This window comes from Indicator indicator, chromosome Z (genome assembly GCF_027791375.1).
Source record: "Indicator indicator isolate 239-I01 chromosome Z, UM_Iind_1.1, whole genome shotgun sequence".
NCBI lineage: Eukaryota > Metazoa > Chordata > Aves > Piciformes > Indicatoridae > Indicator > Indicator indicator.
In genome coordinates, this window is record NC_072053.1 from 32,697,306 (window position 1) to 32,719,414 (window position 22,109).

A 22,109-nucleotide genomic window follows, 5' to 3' on the forward strand; every position below is an offset into this window, starting at 1 on the left:
AGAGGTCATCCCTCACACCACTGAGCCAGAACATTCTTTATACAATATGTTCTCTCCATGAAGAAACTGGATTGCATGAAAGCCAATAATGTGTGTAAATTGACCACGTAAAATCTGTATGCAGATTTGTTTGAATCTGCAAAATGTCTCTTTTCGTTCATACTGCTATTCATTCTTAAGCAGTCATTGTAGAAAAGTCTTACTTCAAGAAAGTTACATTGTTAGTAGTGCTATGCTTGAAAATTGAAAGCAAACAGAAATTATTGAACTTTTCTATGTGTGAAATACTTGTTATGATAGCTATTTGAAGCCCTTGCAAGTCTCTTTCACCCAGGGTATCCGCAGCTGTGACATGATGATGTATTTAGCTCCCCCATGTGGTGCACAATGGATGTAAATGTCTCAGACCAAAAGATTTTTTCCTTCCTTGTGTTGTATCTCGGTTCATCTATAGACTGCAAACTTACGTTGTATCTTCTTTTCCTGGGCAATATGCAGAATGATTATAAGACTGGTTGAGGTCGCTATAAAAATGCAATGCTCATTATTTTTGTTCAGTTTTCTGATTACTTGTGGTCTGTTCTTGTTTAGGCCTAACAAATGGGATGTTTATTCCTTACTTTAAGATTAACTGGTTGTGTTACATATCATGAACGTGTAAACAGCAATTGTATTCACCTGTAGCTTGACTTTATTTCTCTTATTTTTCTTCTTTTTCTTTTACAGCTTTTTTCCTTCCAGATCTTACAGAGCAGTTTGCACCTCCTGATATTGCTCCACCAATTCTCATGAAGATAGTGGAAACAATTGAAAAGAAAGGTAGGCTGAAGACCAATCTTCCAAGGTTTTGTTTTTTTTTAATTTATGTTAACCAAGACTGCAGAATCTGATCCAGAGCTGGCATTTTTTTCTAACCTGTAAGCGCTTTAAGTAGGTTATAGAAAAGCTGTCATAGTACTTACTTGTTTGCCTGTGTATCCAATTAATATTTTTTCCCCAAAGAAAGGAGAAAAAAAAAAGAAAGTACTAAATAAGAAAAAGTTACAAGAACTGTTTTTAGGCTTCATGAGCCAGTTCTCTGTTGCCTGGTATATGCTGAGCCAGACAGTGTTATTTTTATTGTTTGTTGGCTTTTGTTTTTTTCTCTTCTGCTTCTTGTCTTGATGTCTCTCCAAGTCTTTGAGGCTTTCTTCTTTTTTCTAGATGTCTTCCCTCTTTTTTTCCCTATTTCTTTCCTTCTGTCACCTAATGTTACCTTCATAGTTGTGATGTACTAAGGAGCAGTTCAGTGGATCTTGATCATTCAATATCCTTATAGCTGGGGAGCGAGAGGAAAAGTATTCTCATTACATTCAGGTTGCTGTCCCTCTGGACATCGGTTCTCACATACTACTCTGACTCCTTAAGAGAGCAGGAGCCTTTTTCAAATGAGTAGAAGCTTGCTCGTGTCAACCAGAAGGATCTATATTTGACAACAGTTTGCATAAGCAGCTACCGTTTCCACAAATCACCACTGATACTGTTAAATTGCTAGTGCTCAGCATCCCATGCTATGGCCTCTCTACTTGTGTCCTCTCGTTTTCACTGTAGTAGGGAAGCTGTAGGCAGTATCTTTCACATGGAAACATTGTATTGATGTGTTTTATGTGAGTGGATTATCAACCTTATGTGACATACAGAGACGTTTTCTCTCACACCAGTAGTATGAAACCCTACATACACTGTGAGGTTATGGGCTCTCTGGATGGTCAAAGGTGACCTGAGGGTTACCTGTCCCATAGAAGAAGTCTGTTGCTCTTGGCTGCAAAGAGTGTCAAAGGTTAGGCACACTTCTAACTTCAAAGTCTCTGTTAAATCTTGAAAGCTAATTGAGGATATGTCGAAACTTTTTTCATATCCCTGTCCCACTCCTGTGGCCTCTCAGTTTGGTCAGTTCTTATCTACCTGAAAGACCTGGTGTTTTCAGCCTGCACATAGAGTGTAAAGGAATATCTAGTTCCCATGTTGCTCCTGCAAGCCATTTGCTTCCCTGGGATATGTGAATCTGCTTCCTAGTCCTGGCCTTGTACAGTCAGCCCATGGAAAGTAGTAGAGAGTAAGTGGAACTGCTGGCATCTCTGATCTTCCTTGACCAACTCTTTCTGCAGACACAGCAGGTTGCATGTACAAAGAGTTGTCCTACAGCCAGTCTCCTTTCACGGTGTATTTGTAGATGGGTGGTAGTGGGAGATTGTTGTAAATTTATATGCTGAATAGTTGTAAAAAGAGAACAGAGCTATGTTGTGTCATGGTGGCAGTCACTGAAATATGAATATATCCCATCAATTCTGTTTTGAAGGTCTAGAGTGCTCAACTTTGTATGGAACACAAGGTTCAAGCAGCGTAGCAGAATTAAGACAGATGCTTGAAAGTGGTAAGTACAGTTTTCTTCCTTAAAGCACTAGACAGATTTTGCAGTCACACTGCTCTTTTTTCTTTGCTCCCCTGCTCAGCTTATGTGTATGTCCTGGTTCTAAATAATACATTAAAAAAACTTAGAAGTAAAAAAGCTTTCTAACTTTTACACTTCATATGAAAGATATTTTAATTTTTACAGGTTTTCTTTTTTTTTTTTCATTGCTCCATTGCATGTTTTTTTCCAAGAACAAGCATTTTAATAATTTCTTGGTCACTTGCTTGTTCAAGGACTGACAATCTAGCTGTAGAGAGAAAAACAAGGTGTTTTGCTCAGAAGCAAGACTGACTATTTCTGTAAGGCTGCACATTATTGTTTTGTAAACTAGTGATCGTTTGTTTATATACCACTTTCTGTGCGCGTTTTTTTGGTCCAGTACCTGGGAAGGCAATTGCTGTGCATTCCTTACCTGCTACAGAGATGATGCTGGAGAGGAAAGAGAGAATGGAATTAATATTGCTGCAGTAGGTTAAGTTCTCAGGTTTTGGACAGTAAAACCCACTAATGCCACATACCTGTTCAAGTTTCCTGAAATACTTTACCTTCTTTTATTGGTACACTTTGTTTCTACTTCAGGCCAGAATATACTGGTGTGGCAACACTCAGTTACAGTCTTAGAGATGAGTAGCTATTGCAGGGGGAGCATTCGACCACACCTTTTCAAGCCAGGGTGCAATGTGGTGTGAGTTTCAACCTGCATAAAAAAAGCACAAAACCCACAAGGGCTATAAAATTAAACTGGTTACATGCCGTGTTACTGAATGGAAAAAAGAAGCACTGTGAAATATCTCACTTCGGTTTTTGTAACTGTAAATATTAACAAAGTGAACAACAGATGATATGTTGTCCACTCTTTCAAATCAAAAGAGCATCCTGCCCTCTGTTGCTGGTGGAGGAGTGAAGGAGTGCAGACAGGGAAGGGAGATGTGCATATGGTGCTAGCAGTCTATGCCGTATTTTTAGTATTATGTTTTTCAGTCCAGATAAATCCAGATTTCTATGGCACCATACAAATGTATCTCTTAATTTATATTAATCCCTTTTTAATCTCTAAACTGTGGTGTAACTGAGGTTATAACGAATGGCTCATTTATATCCTGAGATAGAGAACTTGTGGTTTACATGTATTCTTTTTTAAAATGTAGTTAGTTTTGAGAAAAGAGAACAGGATTTTACCCCTTAGTATCACTGTTCTTTTTAAGATAGGATCAGAATCTTCCAGGGCAGAGCCAGTGCAGTGGATGTCCAGATACATGGATAAAGACATCTCATCTCCTCCACCTACTCTCTTTGAATTAACAGAATGTTAAATCAGAGAGCTAAAATGGCTTTGGTCTCAAAGCTGTGAACTGCATTAGCTTGCTGTTCTGCTTATAGTTAAAATGTTCTCCATAATATTTGGATAATTGCCTGTTCGCTTCAATACAGGGCTGTGTAGCTCCAAAATCAAAGCTGACTTGCATCTGGCCAGCTCAGCAGATGGGAATTGCACCCAAAAAGTTGCAGAATACCAGAAGTTTATTCTTACTTACATATTCATTATAATAATTTGTGTTGTGCTTCAGAGAATGGCTCAACATTGAAAGAAGCAGGATTTAACTTGGCTTATTGAAATAAAATATGAAATAAAATCCTTTGAGCAAAAAAGTAATGAAAACTATTTCTTACAAGTTCGTGGTTAGATTCTCTGATACATAATTCCTTTTGTAGAATTCATACCTACAATGCAAATTTATTATCATCTGAGCCATTCATAATGTATTTTTTCTTGTACAAATTCTTTGGTGTCTGATAAGAATTGGGTTTGTACTGCAAGCTTTCCTTTGGGGAAAACAGACAGGAAGTGCAGAAGCACTAAGTTTTTCACTACCCACTCTTTGCTGCCTTTTTACACAGTATGTGTAGACACACCACTTGTCTGATTCCTCTGCCTCCCTGTTGAGTTTGGTTTAAACAAGCCAGATAAATTCAGCACTTAGAGGACACTTGGTTAGACAAGAAAAGTTGGGTAGCATTGCCACCTCTAAATTCTTGTACCAAGCACGGATCTTCCTGTAAACACCTAGGACTTCACTGGGCCAGAGCTTCCTGTTTTAAGGTGAACTCAAATCTTGCTTGCGCTACAGTAAGCATTTTTTGTGTTTTCCTGTTTCTATTTTTCCTGATATTATTCCTTGCTCCAATGGTAACAATGAGTCCTTTATGCAACAGTCTCAAACTTTAGCCCAAGTCATAACTATCCTGGAAGAATATCAGGTTTTACAAGATAAATCCTGAATCCTAGAACACTAGGCACCCAGTTCTGCACGTGTGTATTTGTTTTGACTTAGTCACACAAATATTTACAGATTTGAAGCCCAAAGTTGTTACTCAAACTTCCAGTCATAACTACCAGTAGCTACCAGTAGGAGAGGCTGCATTTGTCCAAATCCTTGATTACCTCTTACACAAAATATTTACAGGTAAAACAGAGACATTAAAAATATTCTGATGTTCCATAACATTGCCAAGATGCAGCAAGTCACCACATTATTCGGAGTTCAGCCCTGCATTATATGTGACAGAAGCTTTGGAAGCTATTTCATCAGATCCCAAGGTCCTGGGCATAGGGTTGAGCCCTGTATGTTCTTCATATCCAAGATGGTGTCTTACATTCTTTCTTACGAGTTATGCTTTGTCAATCAGATGTAAATTAGCAATTTTGGTTTGGTATAAAGCCATACTATTATGAGGCTGTGTATTCTTTACCAGTTTCTAATGTCTAAAAAAGTATGTTTCTCTTTCCATTTAGATGCCTCTTCACTGGATTTAGAGGCATTTGATGTGCATACTTTAGCAGATGCTCTAAAGAGGTATCTCTTGGACCTGCCAAATCCCATCATTCCAGCAGCTGTTCACAGTGACATGATTTCTGTAGCTCAAGGTATGATTATCACATTACTTCAAAAGTTAGACAAAAAAGCATTTAGAATTCTAAATACCCAGTGATCCAGCTGTCACCCACAGAACAGGGAAAATCCCACACAACAGGGCAGCGTCTCAGAAAGCATGTATACCTTCACCACTTTTGATGAAAGCTCTTGCATTCAGATCTAGACATGTGTTATTTAGTTACCTAATGAAAACATAATGAAAAATATAAGAGATAGCACAGTTCTCTTCAATTTAGTAAGAAGAATGACTATAGAAAAACTGGGGAGGAAAAATCAAGGACTTGTCTGTATGCAGAAAGCTAATTTTTAACTTTTTATCAGTGCTGACAAAGTAAATGTATTAGAGGTCACGGTGTTCTGCAGTGCATTGGGAGCTGCAGATTATTAAGTGAGAAGTACATGCATGTGAGATTCATCATCTACAGTGGTCATTTCAAACAAGTACAGATTGTAGGCTTCCAGCTCATCCGCCAAGTATTCTGTTATACATCTCAGGACAGGATATTGTTACTGGTAACCTTCAAAGTTAGAACAGCACCTGTGAGACTTATCTAATGCATCTCAGAATTAGCCAATCATGTGTGATGCTAAACACAAGGCAGACTTCTACCAGTACACTTTGAACACATTGTGGTTTTTACCAAAATGCATGTCTGTTTCCATTTGACTTGTAAATAATTGTTCTTCACTCCTCCTTGAGCATGGTTTTTCAAAAGAAGTCTTATGGCAGTAATAAGGAACAGAGCTACTTTTTTTTTTTTTCTTTCTGTAAGATTGATGCTTCCAAAAGAGTCATAAATAGTTTCATTTTACTTGTTGGATGCTCCTTTGCTGATATCAAGAGCTTTTTATCTCTTTGCTTTCAGAATTGCAGAGCTCAGAGGAATATGCTCAGTTGCTGAAGAAACTCATCAGATCTCCAAATATACCTCCCCAGTATTGGCTCACACTCCAGTATTTGCTCAAACATTTCCTCAGAGTTTGTCAAGCCTCCAGTAAAAACCTCTTGAATGCAAGGTCTCTGGCTGAAATTTTCAGCCCACTGCTTTTCAAGTTCCAGGTAGCAAGGTACGTGGATCATCTTTATTATATCTTATACTGTAAATATGAGTTAGTTATATTCAAAAGTAGGCTTAATGAATTAATTTCCTGATCTTCTAATGTGGAGGGCATTGGTACAAATTTTTACAGTGTTTTTTGAAGAATTCTGGTGTAAAGTCCTGCATTTTTCCTAGTTCTTACTGACTAATCCATCTCTTGCAGCTCTGATAATACAGAACAGCACATAAAAATCGTAGAGGTTTTAATCACAAGTGAATGGAATGAGAGACAGCCCGTACCAGGTAAAAACTATCTTAATTTTTGAAGATACATGCCGTTGTTTTCTAAAATACTAAAATGCAACTTAAGGACAATAAATGCTTGGGTATTTTTTTCTTTTTTAATCAAACTTAATGCAAAAATGTGTACTAGAACATTCTACTAGAACACATGAAGAATTTGTCTCTTTCATTATATAAGAAGAAATTGTCTCTTTCATTAGTGTTATTTTAGTTACCTGTATTTCATACAGCCTTGGGACCTCGATTAATTTTTCTGTAAACAGTGAATAGAAATTTGTGAATTTTTGAGACCTATAAACCAGTAGGAGGCATATCATACAGTGTGTGTGGGGGGGTAAGTTCTGGAAGTTTTATTTAGCTTTACTCCCAGATACATTTTCTTAGGAGTACAATACCTCACAGAGGTCATCAGAAGAAAGTAAGATTTCACCCCTCATTTACATATGTGTCTTTTTCAATCCAGAGACTCAAAAGATTCTTCTGTTGGTATCAGTAAACAATGTGTAAAACGCTAAAACTCCATTCAGGAAAGTTAGATTACACTTGTACTGATTCTGTGAGTTAGCATCTAGTTTAGTTAACGAACAGTAAAACTCACTTCCAGTTTATGAAAAAGTCCATGGGTTTAAGTCAGGAGCAAGGCAGAATTACTAACCACATGCAAATAAAATTAACACAAAGGACTTTAGATGTTAACTTAAAGTAGTTTCTATTATAGTGCATTAACAGAGAATGTCCCAACAAGGGATAGGGCAATGATAAGGAAAACACTGAGCAGGCTGTAGCTTTCCTGTCTTTCTATTCAAAGGTAAAGTTCATGGCAGTAGGATTTGTAGGGCTGCTTGAGATTCAAAGAGGTAGAACACAGCAGCAGAAAAATACTTAATATTTCAGGTAGGCACATTGTATAATCCTCCTCTTCAAGTAATGAAGATAAATTTAAAATGGCTAAGATTTTTATTCCCTCTGCTGTAATTGTGGAAGGCTTTTCCAGCCCTGCCAGTTCTATTAGTTAGGAACCTTTACCTAGCATTTAGTGTACATCTGTTTTCAGCTACTTACACCTATTTGGTTTTGTTCAATTTCGTCAAAACAGTTAAGCAGGTATTTCCAGAACCACTGTGTATTTTTGTTCCTAATGCTTTGTAACAACCGAGAGAGTCCAAACTTTTAATGCTGATTGGGCCTATTTTACTAAGACTGAGTAAATAACAGCCAATTTTTAGAGAATTATTCTTTGGCCCCCGTTACAAGCCTTGAAACACAAAATGCATTATTGAATCCTCTAATACTCTAAACAGCTTGATAATAGTGTTGTGTTTTTTAATTATGTGTGTGCAAATGTTGTAGAGTGAGTAAATTTGTTGGGCTAAAGGCATTAATTGGGAAGTTACACAGTGAGAGTTTTTTGTTTCAAAGTAAGAGTTTCTTAAGATGCACTTAGATCATTTGGTTGCTTGTTGTCTTGATTTGCTTCATATGAGGAAAGTAAAACTGAAAGACATTATTGATGTTAGAACTACTAATGAGGATAAGGAGTAAAGTCATCTTGAGAGTATCGTTAGAGTACTTGAGGCAGTGTGGCTGTATCCATCAAATTTATAGGGTTTGACACTAAATAATTCTCATCTAATATTTGCATGTTTTTAATATTGCTTCTGCATTAATTTTTTGTAATGCAGTAGTTTATTTTGAAGCTCCTTCTGTGATTTTTCAATATGATCTGTTAAGAAAGATCATAGGATCTTTCATCCCTCATACAACAGATCCCAATGCATTTCAAAGACCATCCTGGGCAGCAGAATTTTTTTTAGTAAAACATTTGCACATCTATTAATATACTGAAAAATAGGTACAAATTTCAAGCTTTGTAGTCTATGGTTAGCCAGCCTCTGCTCTTAGGCCTGTAAAGCCTGTAAAAATCAAAAGTTGAGTTTTAATGGAATGTTCCATAAAGTCTGTTTTACACATCAAAATAATTCAGTGACCTAACCATCTGAAGTGGTCTGTAACTTGAGTTTCCATAAAAATTGTTTAGAGACATTGTAACAAAAAGAAGACTCCTAAAAACGATAACTTTTTTGTCATATAAATGTTCTGAGAATAACAATTTTTAATAGAATTTTAAAAGTACAGAAGTTAAGAGGTTTTAAGCTGAGACATTTTTACTTGTTGAAAATAATATGACAGCTAAGTGATAACAGGGAAGCCAATGCAGTCATAGTTTCTTCCCTTTTTTGATTTGTTATTCTCATGCCTGGATGAAAACGTGCTGTCTAAATTGAGCTGTGATTACTGTTTTAGTGATGTCTTATGCCATATGTAGATACATTAAATGTAGTGTTGGAGATAACCAATCTGAACAGGGAGAACATTTTTGCACAACAGTGGCAGTTTTTCTTACCACATCACCCACTTACCTCCACACAGTGGAAAGTATGCAATTGAGCTTGCATATGATATGTCATAAAATTAACAACTGAAATTGGATGTCTTTAATTGGACATCTTAGAGTGATACTTTGCACACCATGGTGCAAAACCAGGAGCTACTCCTACATCATTACTTGTTGATTTTTTTTTTTTTTTTTTTAAATCACAGAACAACTCTGGTTTGATTTCCCTCCACCCCCCATCATGGTGTTCAAAACAAACTACGCATTTTAGGCTTAGAATAGTGCTTAGCTCTTCACAAAAATTAAAGTACTAACGTAGAAATACCTGTTCCTATGTGTGTCGTAGGTGAAGACAAAGTAATTGTTGTTTTTTTGAATAATTGCTAACAGGATCCATTTTCTCATAGCTGTATCATTCTTCAAATTGATCAGTAGGAAAGCCAAAGGTGGTGTTAGCGGGCAAGCAAGGTGATTTAGCATCCCATTTTAACACCCCCATTTGATAAACAGCCACACAGGCTTTAAATCAAAAAGTAATTCTGATTTTACAGTCAGAATCAAAGTGCATGCCTCAAAATACATTATTGAAAACAGTAGTATTAGAAGACCCTAATTGTAACAGATTATAGCTTACAGTGCTGCTTATTTCTCATGGAATCTCAGACATCATTCCAGAGGTGTGAAGGCATGTGTGCTTTTAGAGGTCAATATTGAAAAATACACTATATTTATATGAATAGAAGACTGGAAATTTTTTTTCAGTTACTTTTCAAGGATCGTGAAGGCTCCTGGCTTTCCCATCTGCAGGAGTTCTGGGCGAGATGCAGGTCACAGAGCTGTCCATGAGGCCTGGTGCATGCTCGGAGCAGCATGGCAGATTTGAAGTTGGTGTCTGGGAAGGCAGGTTGTACAGAGGCAATTGAAACAATTGGGAGTCTTGAGGGATGATTTTAGCATGGAAGTCAGGGAAATGAGGGTCCTCTCGAGGTCAGAGTGTTAAGGAACATGGAATGTCATTGAATGTCTGAGAGTAAGATATGTTCTATTGTAGAATGGCAAAGAGAACAAGAGGACATAGGGAGTTCGTGGCATTGTGAGTGAACAGGTTGATAAGTAAAAGCTACTGCAGTGGTGGGAAGGAGCTGCCATGCTGTAGGGGTGGATTGAAGCTTCCAGTGGTCTCTGTACTAACTCAGGCTGCTTCTATTCCAGTTTATTCCCGTTTCTCAGGTTTGTAAGTAACATGCAAATAATGGTTCCAGCTGTGAAATACTGCAATTACAAACATGAATAGGTTTTACTACTCACAGGGTCACAGCTAAGAATCAGTGGTTTACATGTTTACTTGCTGGGCATGGGGGCAGAGTCCCGACAGTATCACCAAGATGTAGACGCTTGCTTTTTTCTGCACAAAATAGTAGCAAGCATGGTAGTGTAACAGCCAGAGCAGGGGGAGTGTAAAAGATGATCAGTTCCTCTTGGAACTGAACTCACAGTTCCGATGGACTGCTGCAGTGGACAGGCTCAGCCCACAGCCCTCTCAGAGTAATGGCCTGGGGACGCAGAGATGATGCAGCGCTGCAGCTCCTTAAGACTTTGTGGTGAAGGTGACGGAGTACTGAAACAGGTTTGCTTGCCCGGAGAGATTGTGGAGTCTCCTTCTCCGGAGACTTTCAAAACCTGTGCGGCCTGCCCTAGGTGATCGTGCTTTGGCAAGGGGTTGGACTACATGATCCCTGAAGGTTCCTCCACCGCCTAACATTCTGTGATTTTGTGATGCTGCTGGATCACGCCTAGGGGCTCGGCCGGACCGGCCGCAGCGCCCGCGCCCGATCCCGAGCGCGGCTTTGCAGCGTGAGGGCCGTGACTGCTCCGCGGAGCTCGGGCCGCGCGAAAGGGGTCTGCGAGTCCGCGCGCCGGCCGGCAGGGGGCGCCCTTTCTCAGGGAATAGCCCTCGCCAGCTGCCTGCCCCGCCCTCCCGGCGCGGCGCGTGGCGGGCCGTGCTCAGAGCTCGCTGCGCGGAGCGCCCAAACTCAGGGTGCTGGAGTTTTGACAGGACGATGCGTGTGTGTGTGTGTAAGTATGTGCAGCACTCATATCCGCAAGCCTGGCGAACCCGACCAGTTATCTTCCTGCTCTGTACGTTAGTTATGTAAAAACAAACAAATAAACAAAAACACTTTATGAATGGAAGAAGCTATGAGTATGACTGAGAACTAGCAGGCTGCTGCTATATTTGCAGAAATAAGAATCTATAGATTCACTGGTACCACTCAAGGTTTGTATGGAAATGCAACTGTGTGCAGGCCAGCATCTTTTGTGACAGGACACTGGACTTGATTCTCTTCTGCAGGGTGATTAGGAACTCATTTTTGCACAAGGCAATGGAATCCAGAAGAAAATCTGCTTTAGGAACAAAGCCTTATTTTTTACCTCTGTGTGGGTACTTGGGCTTCATAAAGTGGTAAACATTTGTTGAACTAAGTTTGGTTGTCTTTTCTCATTTGAGAATACGTTTCTGTATTGTGGCCCTGTAATCCAAGAAATGCTTTCTATGGGTTCTGTAATTTTAACAGTAAATAGGAGGCATGTCAGTTACTGTTAGAAGTTGGATTACATCAGAAACACAGGTTACCCCTTCCTCTAGAAGTAGGCTGTACCGTTATGACTGCTACTTTGAATTATATATAGAACTGACAATTGTCCAAGTAGGCAAAGACTAAATTGATCAACTGTAAAATGTCAAAAATGTACTGCATATATTTGGGATTTCACAAAGGGTGTTTTGTAGAATAGGAGGTTTTAATTAGCTGGTGTGTTCAGGAGGTAAAAGCTTTTCAATGCCATTTGTCTGCCATAAGGCACACAGGCAGATCTCAAAGAACACAGCTATTGGAAGTCCTCACTGTTTCCAGCAAGTGGGCGGAAAATATTAATCTTCTACTTTCTCTGAATTCAATATTGTGATCTGCTGCTTCTTTCTCTTTGAATTTATTTCTTTGTAAAAAGTATAGATGACAAAGACGATAACCTTCTATAGGCAAAGCTGAGCAGACTTTTCAGCTGCTGCTCTGTTTGCCCTTTAGCAAATTTGATCTCCACCAAACATTAAGGCAAGGAAAATATATTTGACCTAAACTTCAGACCCCTTGCCTGCCTGCCTGCCCAAAAAATGAACAATGCTGACATACTGGAAAACACTATGGATACAGACAGGTGTTTTTCCTGTTATTTTCAGTTTATAGGAAATGCATAAAATGCCTCGCAGCATCATGCTAGAGGTCTTCAAGCAGCACCTGTATTTGTGACTCAGCATGAATGTATAGAAGGTGATCCTATGCTTGCAAGTAGGCTATTTTGCCTGCACAGGACTGCTCTGAGAGATACAGCTCTTTTCAATACAGATTTTGATTGTGTTTGGTTTTTTTCTGCAGTAAGTTAGTTAGCCATTTCCTCTACTTGTGTGTTCATGGTGGTTTTTAATACTGTATTCAGCAGCCAGTGATAGAGACTATTTTAAGGTCTCTTACAATGGTCTGATCATTTACATATTTAAAATGATAAAGTTACCCCTGCATTGGCCACTTGTTAGCTGATGACAACTTTTACTTTGAATCTGGCTCCCCCTCCCCCACCTGAAATCCCTGGCTCAGCAAATATTTGAACCTGCCCAAGTTAATCATGAAACTGAGATCTTTATCTTAGAGAGACGTGCAAGCTACTGAGGGTGGTGGTTTCTTTTTTTTTTTTTTCCCAGTACTAAAGTCAGGTTCACTTTTAATGATGAACCAGAGTAAGTGGATACCTCCTGCACAGCACAGGGCTTTAAGCACATAAGAAGAGAGAGAGAAGGCTTCGTTTTTCTCAGTGCATGTTACAGCTCTTTTAGGGATTTTTGTGGAGCAGTGGTTGGAAAACAGAACAATTTATTTTTCAGAAAAATTTTTTTCTTCTTTGCTTCAGAGAGGCTTGCTAGTAAAAGAAGGCTTAAAGGTGCTTTTTAAGCAAGAATTTTGTAAGAGGAAACCTATTAATTTCTGAAGTTATTGGATTATATTTCCAGGCTGTATTACAAGGGTGAGCATTTGCAATGCATAATGTACAAAGTAAGTGATTTTGAATTTATGTGTGTGTTTTCTTGATCATCTTATGGAAATATTGTACTATAAATGATTATCAGGTAAGGTTTCCATGGTCTTAAGATTAAGATACATGAATGAAAGTCAAATACCTCATTTCCTCTCCAGGTTATATAGGGAATGGGGAATCACCTGTCTGCCTCCTGTCTTTTCTAGCCTGCGAGCTGGTCTAGTCCGAGCTGAGCACTAACCTGATTATACAAGTGTGGGCAGTCCAAAATTTGGCCAGTTAAACCCCAGGGTAGTAATTTTTCATGAAAGCCTTTATTGAAAGGAATAAAACAATGTTACTGATCCCTCATGAGACCTAAATGCAGCAATGTAGTCTGTGTAGGAAATCTTTATAACTTATTTTAAATAACTACCTTGGCAACTCTACTGTTTGGGTAGCAGGTGGGCTAAACCTCCAAGTTCAGTGTTTGGACTTGTGTCTGGGATAATTTTAAGTATCCTATTTCATTTTGGAAATGGAAGGAATCTTTGGAGCATGTCTACCTAAACAGGGAGTGGAGAGTCTGCTTCAGCATGAATTTAAGCCTGTTAACATAGAAAGCAAACTAGCTGTTGCCACTCTAGACATGTTCTTTTATGTTAATGGTTTTCTAAAAGGGGTAAGCTGCTGAGGGGCGCAGAGAGGGAGCAGATACCTGTGAAATCTTTAGGAAGGATAGAAATTGTATTAATTTTTTTAATGAGTATTTGTGAGGTAGAGCACATTTCAGCTGCACTAGGATTTCTTATGATATAGGCACAGATTGTTGCTACAGCTACTCTTTGTTGTGGCTATTTTTGGTGTCTGGTTTTCTGCCCCCATAGATTATAACAAGTATAAAGTATTCACATGGCTTTACATAGCATCCTGCTTCAGAATTAATAGTCTATTCTGTGCATGTTTCTTCTAAGAGGTCTGAGAGAGTTACAGTCAGTAGTGGGGAGAGTTAGGAGGAATATTTGTAAATGGTAGGAGAATACTGATGACAGTCAAGCAAGGATGGAGACTCTAAAAGGGCATTTTTGCTTTTAAAAACAATTACCTTGATAAATACCTGAATGAGAACACAGTAGAGAAACAGCGTGAAAAGGTGAACTAAATCTCATTGTATCCAGGCTTTTATGTTCAGTAAAATCGCTTTTCAAGATCTTCCTCAGGTTTGACTTTATAGCACAGCTTAGACAAGTCTGATGAACGTAAGATTACAACATTTTCATTTTAGATTTCAAAATGAGTTAATCTAGATTGATTGGAATTATGTTTTATTACAAAATTATAAAGGGGGGGCAGTCATCTCTGCAGTAAGCACATTTTCTGTAATAATATCAATAATATCTGACCTGTGTATACATTAAAATAACAGAAATCTGCACAGATTAAAAAAAAACATTCATATTTCATTATGTAGATATACATACGTCTCTGTGTGTATCTATGTGTAAAATGTCTGTAATGGATACACAGCGTCATGCTCTTTTCACTTCTGCATCTTTAATATGTGCAATAGGCATAGAAGCCTTTTGAAAGCTTCTTGAATGCTAAACTTAAGGCATTCAAGCAGGTAAATACAGCTGAGATGTGACTGACCTACTTCCAAAAGGAGCTGCCCAGTGTGTGTGAGTGTGCGTGTGTTGTGTGTGTGTAAGAGCTACGTGCTGCAGCATATCAGGCTTTTGTCATCCTGCCAGGATTGGACTGTACCACGCTGCAAAGTCAGAAAAAGGAGCCAGGAACATGGGCAAGCAGAGCCCACTCCCTCTTTTTATCTGTAATACCAGGTTTATATTGCAGTTCTGCTAAAGGCAGATTCTTTCCAAAACTGAAATTGTTTTAAGATTAATGTAGAATAAAATGATGAAACAGGAGTGGTCTGGTGACATTATTTTGACAGGATTGGCTGAGGATTATGATGTAATAGGTTACAGTGCAGCCCCTTATAGGTTTTAAAATGAATTCCAAGACACCATTACAAAGAGAGCCTGACTCTTTTCTTGTATCTGAGCTTACTCAGTGAAACTCATACAAATGTACAATACTGTCTGGAATATGGAAGAACTGGATATAGAATATCCTAAGACAGATATAAATTGTGGCACAGACTTGATGTTTTACATAGAAATGGATCCACCAGGTAAAACTACAGTCTTATTATGGAAGACTTATTTCATTTCTGTTTTTACAATAGCTGCTGTAAATTCTTAGTAGATATGTAGGATTTCTTTGTCATTGATGCATATAAGTTTTTTTCTCTTTCCTTTTTTTCATAAATTAGAATCGAGTTGTGGTTTAGTGCATGGTTACAGTAATTAGAATCTTAACCTGTAGAACTATCTGCCTGCTTACTTAATTGAATTTTTACTGAATTGACCTGTTTTGATTTTGTTAGTTGTAGTTCTAGCTGTGCAATTACCTCGCCAGAAAATTTATTTCTCTCATTATTCTTGCTATCTCTGTTTCACACTGTCACTAAAAGGAGATGGTGTAGTAACACTTTCATTTCCTGAAACAATGATTGCAAATCACTGTTTCGGATTGTTTGAGGAAAAATATTTTAAAATCTATCAGCATAAATTGAGTACTTGATATCACACCATTTTTTTTCACATCATAAAAAACAATGTGTTATCTTTTGATACTAATTTCAACTTTAAAAGCAATGTCTTTTGTAGCCAGTCATAATATACAGGACAGGGACATCCATAAAGAATGGTGTACTTACTGGAGAACTAAAAGAGCTGGGTTTAATCCTGATTCCTATGTAGTCCTGTTTCTACTAAGTCAGGAGTGCTGCAGTATCTTCTCTGGCACCCACTGATATACATATGCAGCTCTGACATTGAAAAAAGGGGATGTGGTTTTTAATCAGTCCTGGCGTTTGGAACACAATTTATTCTGTAGAATACTAAGATTAACACAAGGGATATGTGGGTCACAGATGGGTTTCTTAAAGGGTTTTTTTGGCAAATCATTTCACAGAATGCTGGGGATCACAAAATCCCAGTTCTTAAAATCTACAATATTGCTGTGGGCTTGCATCTCTTGCTACTCAGCTCTTAGATGAGGGAGGAAGCAGCATCATTCTTGTAAGATCATTACATAGGAGGTAAAAAAGAGACATTTTACGTGTTTTATTACTTATATTCATCTGTAGGTGGTGAATGGATGTAAAAGGAAACTTCAGATTTTTTTTTCTCGCGTGCTTTTTTCGGGGGGAGGAGAATGAGTGTGATGTTACATTTTGCTTTAAATATGTTATTGAAAAAGTAACATACTTTTTTTTAAACACTAAATGTTTCCTGTTGAATTATATGGTTCTCAGTAAAATACCCTTAATTCTTCTAATATTTTTGAAAACTGATAGTGATGGGAAACTCTGGTTTGTAACCTCTTTTTTTTTGATTATTACTATTCATGTCATAATGTGTAATTTCAGTGAATATATGGTCAGGTTTTCAGTGAGTAGTAATGAACTTTTTTTTTTTCCCCCTTTCATGTGCAGCACTGCCTCCTAAGCCACCAAAACCTAATACTGTAACTAACAACAGCATGAATAACAACATGTCATTACAAGATGCTGAATGGTACTGGGGAGATATCTCAAGGTAAATCAGCTCAAGACATGTATTTCTTGTGTTTGACTTTACATCCATGCTATGCTGTGTATATGTATTTTTTGTGTATGTATAGAACAACTGCAGTTCTGAGGGCCATTTTCCAAAATAAACATTTTACCATTGGGTTTGTTCCAAACATGACTGAAAAGTTACTGGAAGTCAATTAGAATATAGTACATGAAATGATTGTTCTATTACCTTAAGACATCTTTATGAAATCCTATCATGAAAGGACAACACTTAGAAATAACTATTTTCTTCTTGCCTTTCATCTGGAACCTCAACTGTAGGCATGATAGTTAAGAAGCCAGACTAACAAGTGCCATATATTAGGGACATTTTTAACTGCACTATATATAGGTATGTTTAACCAACAATGGCTCCTCCTATTGTGCAGACTTGTATGAACAAGCAGAAAGACCTTTGCAGGAATACAATTTTGTCCATCAGTGAGAGGACAGATAGAATATACCATGTTGTATCCCAGTTGCTCTTCAGCAACGTTAAATAAGCTATTAAATAACAGTATGTACTAATATGGAGAGGAAGTAGTCTTCTACAAACTACTTACTTTCTGGTTTATAAACCAGAAGAATTTGAAGCATAATGAGTGAGGAGAAACTGAAATGATTTGGTTACTTTTGCTTTCATTTCAGAGAAGAAGTAAATGAGAAGCTTCGAGACACAGCTGATGGTACCTTTTTGGTACGAGATGCTTCAACCAAAATGCATGGTGACTACACACTTACGCTGAGGTAAGATTAATTACTCTAGGGCTGTATTACATGGCAGTAAAATGGAATGCTGCATTTAAAATACAGTGTTCTTTATGAAGTAGTACTTGAAGTATGCCTAATTTTTCAACAAACTTTAATTGCAGGAAAGGAGGGAATAACAAATTAATCAAAATATTTCATCGAGATGGAAAGTACGGCTTTTCTGACCCATTAACTTTCAACTCTGTGGTCGAGCTGATAAACCACTACCGGAATGAATCTCTAGCCCAGTATAATCCTAAACTGGATGTAAAATTACTGTATCCAGTATCTAAGTACCAGCAGGTAATTTGGTGTCTTTTCCTTGTGTTTCACTAAAATACCTACAGAGGTATTACTGCAGACTGAGGAGTCACTTATCATGACTTTAGCTCTGCTAATATTTGAATAAATAAAGTGGGTACCAAAATGTCTGGTTTTGTTTAAAAATGTCTTCACAGTTTGCATATAAATAACTGCAAATTTAAATACTGCAGATGCTTTATTAAGAAATAAACTTATGTTAATAAATATCCCACTCATTAATGAGTAAATGTATCATTTTGTCATTTGAATATTATACATATAATATATTGTATCTCCATATTTATGAAAGAGGAGTTATATTTACCATGTAACTATCTAGGCACTTTTAAACACTTTTATCCTGAAAAATCTGTGCAATATAATTATTTCTTTATGAACTACCTTTCCTTCTGCTCATCATTCCAGGATCAAGTTGTAAAAGAGGACAGCATTGAGGCAGTGGGAAAGAAATTACATGAGTATAATACGCAGTTCCAGGAAAAAAGCCGAGAATATGACAGACTTTATGAGGACTACACAAGAACGTCTCAGGTAAGCTAGATTTGAAACGAAAGGGAGAGAGAAGACTTCTGTAGATTTAGAGTATTGCTGTAAATTCATACTGCCATCTTCCTCCATCCTCCTTCCTCCTCCTCTCTTCCACCGCCACTGCTGTTGCCCAAAAGGGGGAACATCCCTGATGTGCTTGCTCAGTATACTGGAATTGCGTACACATACTTGAACAGTCACCACCTGCAACCTAACCTACTCTGTGGCCAACTCTAACATCTGCATCCAAAGCAAGCACAGAACTGTGCTGATTTAGCAACACTTCGGCATACTGACTTCATCAAGCTAAGTTACGCTTTTCAGGTCACATTTGCAGGGAAGCATTGTATTTTATTAATAGTTGTTGAAGAGTCTGTTTTCATCTGTGCAGGGTAGATTATGTGTGTAGCTACAGTGCAGGAATGAAAAGCTACCTCTGTTCTGCTTTCAACCTCATGAATTATTAGCCGTATCTTGAAATGCCAGTGAGTTAGTCTGGATTTACAGACCCAGATTCAAGACTGCTTCTTCACATGTGCAGGAAATAGACCTAAAAATAATTGAAGAAAGGTGTAGAAGTGCACGCAACTTGAACAAATGACTTTAAAGACTTGTGCGTTAGCGTAATACAGTCTGCTGTAACAAGGCTCACTCCCACCAATGGGAGCAAGGGGAAAAAACCCGAGCCACTAAGAACCAGCAATGCACAGCACTAGCACACCACCCCATCTCTGCCTCCCCTCCTGGGTGGGGCAGGGAGGAGGAGGAGTCAGGAGGCAGATTACAGAAAGCCACTGTGGGTTGACATAAGGAGAAAAATCATGAAATCACAGAGAATAATACAAAGAGAAATAACCACTGTATGTGGCAGGCAAGGGAACAGAACCCGTGACAACTTGTCTATATAGGGGAAAGAAGACGGATTAGATGACTTCTTGATAACTGACCAGTCCAATATCATACACATTTATTTCAGAAAGCCAGATGTACCTCTAAGGCAAATACAAGGCATTGATACAAACAGCAGAGTGCCATAAGGCTCTAATCATGAATAATAAAATTTATCAATACAAAACAAAGATTATTTTGTCTTTATCTAGCAGTTTTTCTTCTTGGAAAACTTAATCATGGTAGCTTTATGCACAGGACTCCTCTCTGTGTTACAAGGCTCTGTAGACAGAACGAGTTCTGATAAGGGGATCTTTTACAATATACCGAAGTGTTTCTGTGATACAAGCCAATAAATCACCCACTCTGTCTGAAGACAATGTTAACAAGAATTATTTTCTTTTCAGGAAATTCAAATGAAAAGAACAGCTATTGAAGCATTTAATGAAACGATAAAAATATTTGAAGAGCAGTGCCAGACGCAAGAAAGATATAGTAAGGAATACATTGAAAAATTTAAACGGGAAGGAAATGAAAAAGAAATACAAAGGTCAGTATTTTTATTTGCATTTCAGATTTTATGATTTTGAAGAAAGTAACAGTGCAAAGTATAGCTCTGCCTATCTGAAGCAAGGTGGGAAGATTGAAGTTGTTCAGTTGTAAGCAAAGAATTGTCAGGCGGGGTAGATGTGAACTTGCAAAATACATAGCTACATCTAGAAAAATAATCTGTTTTCTTGTCTATACCACCAAACAGTGTAACATAATAAGACATCATCAGAGTGTAATTTACCACATTATTCCATTCAGGATTATGCACAACTATGAAAAACTGAAGTCTCGAATAAGTGAAATTGTGGACAGCAGACGCAGATTAGAAGAGGATTTAAAGAAGCAAGCAGCCGAATATAGAGAGATAGACAAGCGTATGAACAGCATTAAGCCAGACCTCATACAGCTGAGGAAGACAAGAGATCAGTACTTGATGTGAGTACCATTATGAATTAACAAAATCCTTTTTTAAAAAAAGCTTTATTTTAATTGGTATACAAATTTTGTGACTACAAATAAATTTTATTTTCAATTGCTGTCCAGGTGGCTGACTCAAAAAGGTGTTCGGCAAAAGAAGCTAAATGAATGGCTGGGAAACGAAAATACAGAGGAGTAAGTATTAAAAGACTTAAGAGCAATTCAGTTGAGTACAGGTTCTGCAAGGGCTTGGCTAATGAATACATTTCATTGCATTCCTGCACAGAAAGCAAAGAGCACCTGGGTGGTGTGAATGTAGACCAAATTCAAACTAAAGTGTGCCACAAAATAAAACCAAGAGTATGGTAGAAGTGAAGAATGAACAAACAGAAAAAGAAAGTTGCTTGAGTAATATTTGTATCAATGTTTTCTCCGTGTAGTTTCTTGTGCATGCCTTTACACTGCCTGGCTGAACACAAAGGAAAAGCAGCAGACTGACAATGACTGTTCAGTGGATTTACTCTCCTTGTCCACACCGGTTTAAATGTGGCCTGGTTTATTGAGTCTCCTACTGTTACCCTGAAAATCATGCATCTTGGCTGTGGCTGCACTGGTAGAATCAGGGGATAAAAGTGGCATACGTGTTTTAAAGCCATGGTGTTTACTCTGTCTTAGCATAGCTCAAAGATGATATGACAGAGAACGTACAGGCACCTGTTTCCAGCAATACATCCATCCCTTAGTGCCAGGCCATGGTTTTAGTGTAGCATCAATGCAGTAAGTGCAACTGTTTAAAGAAAATTCCTTTTCACTCACTCTGAGTTTCCTTTGCCAGTGGATCTTGCAGATGCTCAAGTTTCTGCTGAAACATTAAACTTGTAGAATATGACTTTTTCCTAAGGTTTAATGCAGGAAAAAAAATATAATGAGCAGCAGGGAAAGCAGGAATCACATTCTCTAGGTGCTAGTTGAAATAGAGCCACTGCTGAAATGCATTTGAATATCGTGCAGGACAAAGGGAGTGCAATGGGATAAGGGACTTACAGAAGCATGTCATCTGAACCAAAATCACCCTTCTGCTGAAAAGCTGAATTATGCATGAGAGTGCTGGTTTCTCTAAGGCTACTTTGAGAATCTTTTGAAAGTTAGAACTCTCAATAAATGAGAAGTCATATTTTTGTAGACCAGGGAAAACTGCTTAAAAATCTATTGCAGAGAGAATAAATAAATTAGCCAGATTGATTGCAAGGCAAGCAGGAGTGACAGGCTTCTAGGGAAGTGGGGATCTCTGGAAGTGCAGGGTATCAGGCTGACTACACAATTGAACCGGAGACATCATCTTTCATGGTGAGCTTTAGATCAGAGGGTTCTCTGTAACTCCACAACATCTATATAGTTGGTGGTTGTTTTGGTAGAGAAGGCCCTATATGTTCTATGCTCTTGTCATAATGTGGATATGAGGAAAAGGTACTCTGCTGTTCCATCCTTTCCACAAAGCCATCTTCCTTACCAGTAATTAATATGTCTACCTGTACAACTGTGCATAGCTTTCTCAAGCAGCACCTTTAGTTGCTACATGTCATGATTTTTCACTGCTGACCAAATCTTCTGATCTTTGGGAGTGAAGCTGTCTCAAAGAATTGATTTCACTTGGGCTTGCTATTTATGGAAACAGTAAGCATTGGCAGAAGTACTGACACGCTAACAGCGGATTCTGAAATATAACACAGCATCCTTTTACATCCTTCAGATGTACACAAATGTTTTTAAA

General features: G+C 38.0%; 1 protein-coding gene across 5 annotated transcripts in view; it reads left to right on the forward strand.

The window, feature by feature from the left end:
* The window catches only part of PIK3R1 (phosphoinositide-3-kinase regulatory subunit 1), a 55,316-nt gene that overhangs the window by 31,253 nt on the left and 1,954 nt on the right, over window positions 1-22,109 (forward strand). For 2 of the 5 annotated variants that reach the window (XM_054398120.1, XM_054398122.1), the window contains exons 1-8: window positions 15,283-15,388; window positions 16,757-16,859; window positions 17,528-17,626; window positions 17,752-17,932; window positions 18,359-18,484; window positions 19,777-19,919; window positions 20,180-20,356; window positions 20,465-20,533. In XM_054398120.1, the coding sequence (XP_054254095.1) occupies window positions 15,283-15,388; window positions 16,757-16,859; window positions 17,528-17,626; window positions 17,752-17,932; window positions 18,359-18,484; window positions 19,777-19,919; window positions 20,180-20,356; window positions 20,465-20,533 (1,004 nt within the window). Of the gene's footprint in view, window positions 1-726; window positions 820-2,338; window positions 2,414-5,246; window positions 5,379-6,254; window positions 6,457-6,651; window positions 6,732-13,200; window positions 13,233-15,282; window positions 15,389-16,756; window positions 16,860-17,527; window positions 17,627-17,751; window positions 17,933-18,358; window positions 18,485-19,776; window positions 19,920-20,179; window positions 20,357-20,464; window positions 20,534-22,109 lie in introns of those variants that run through there. The other 3 variants (XM_054398119.1, XM_054398121.1, XM_054398123.1) reach the window with 3 other exon arrangements.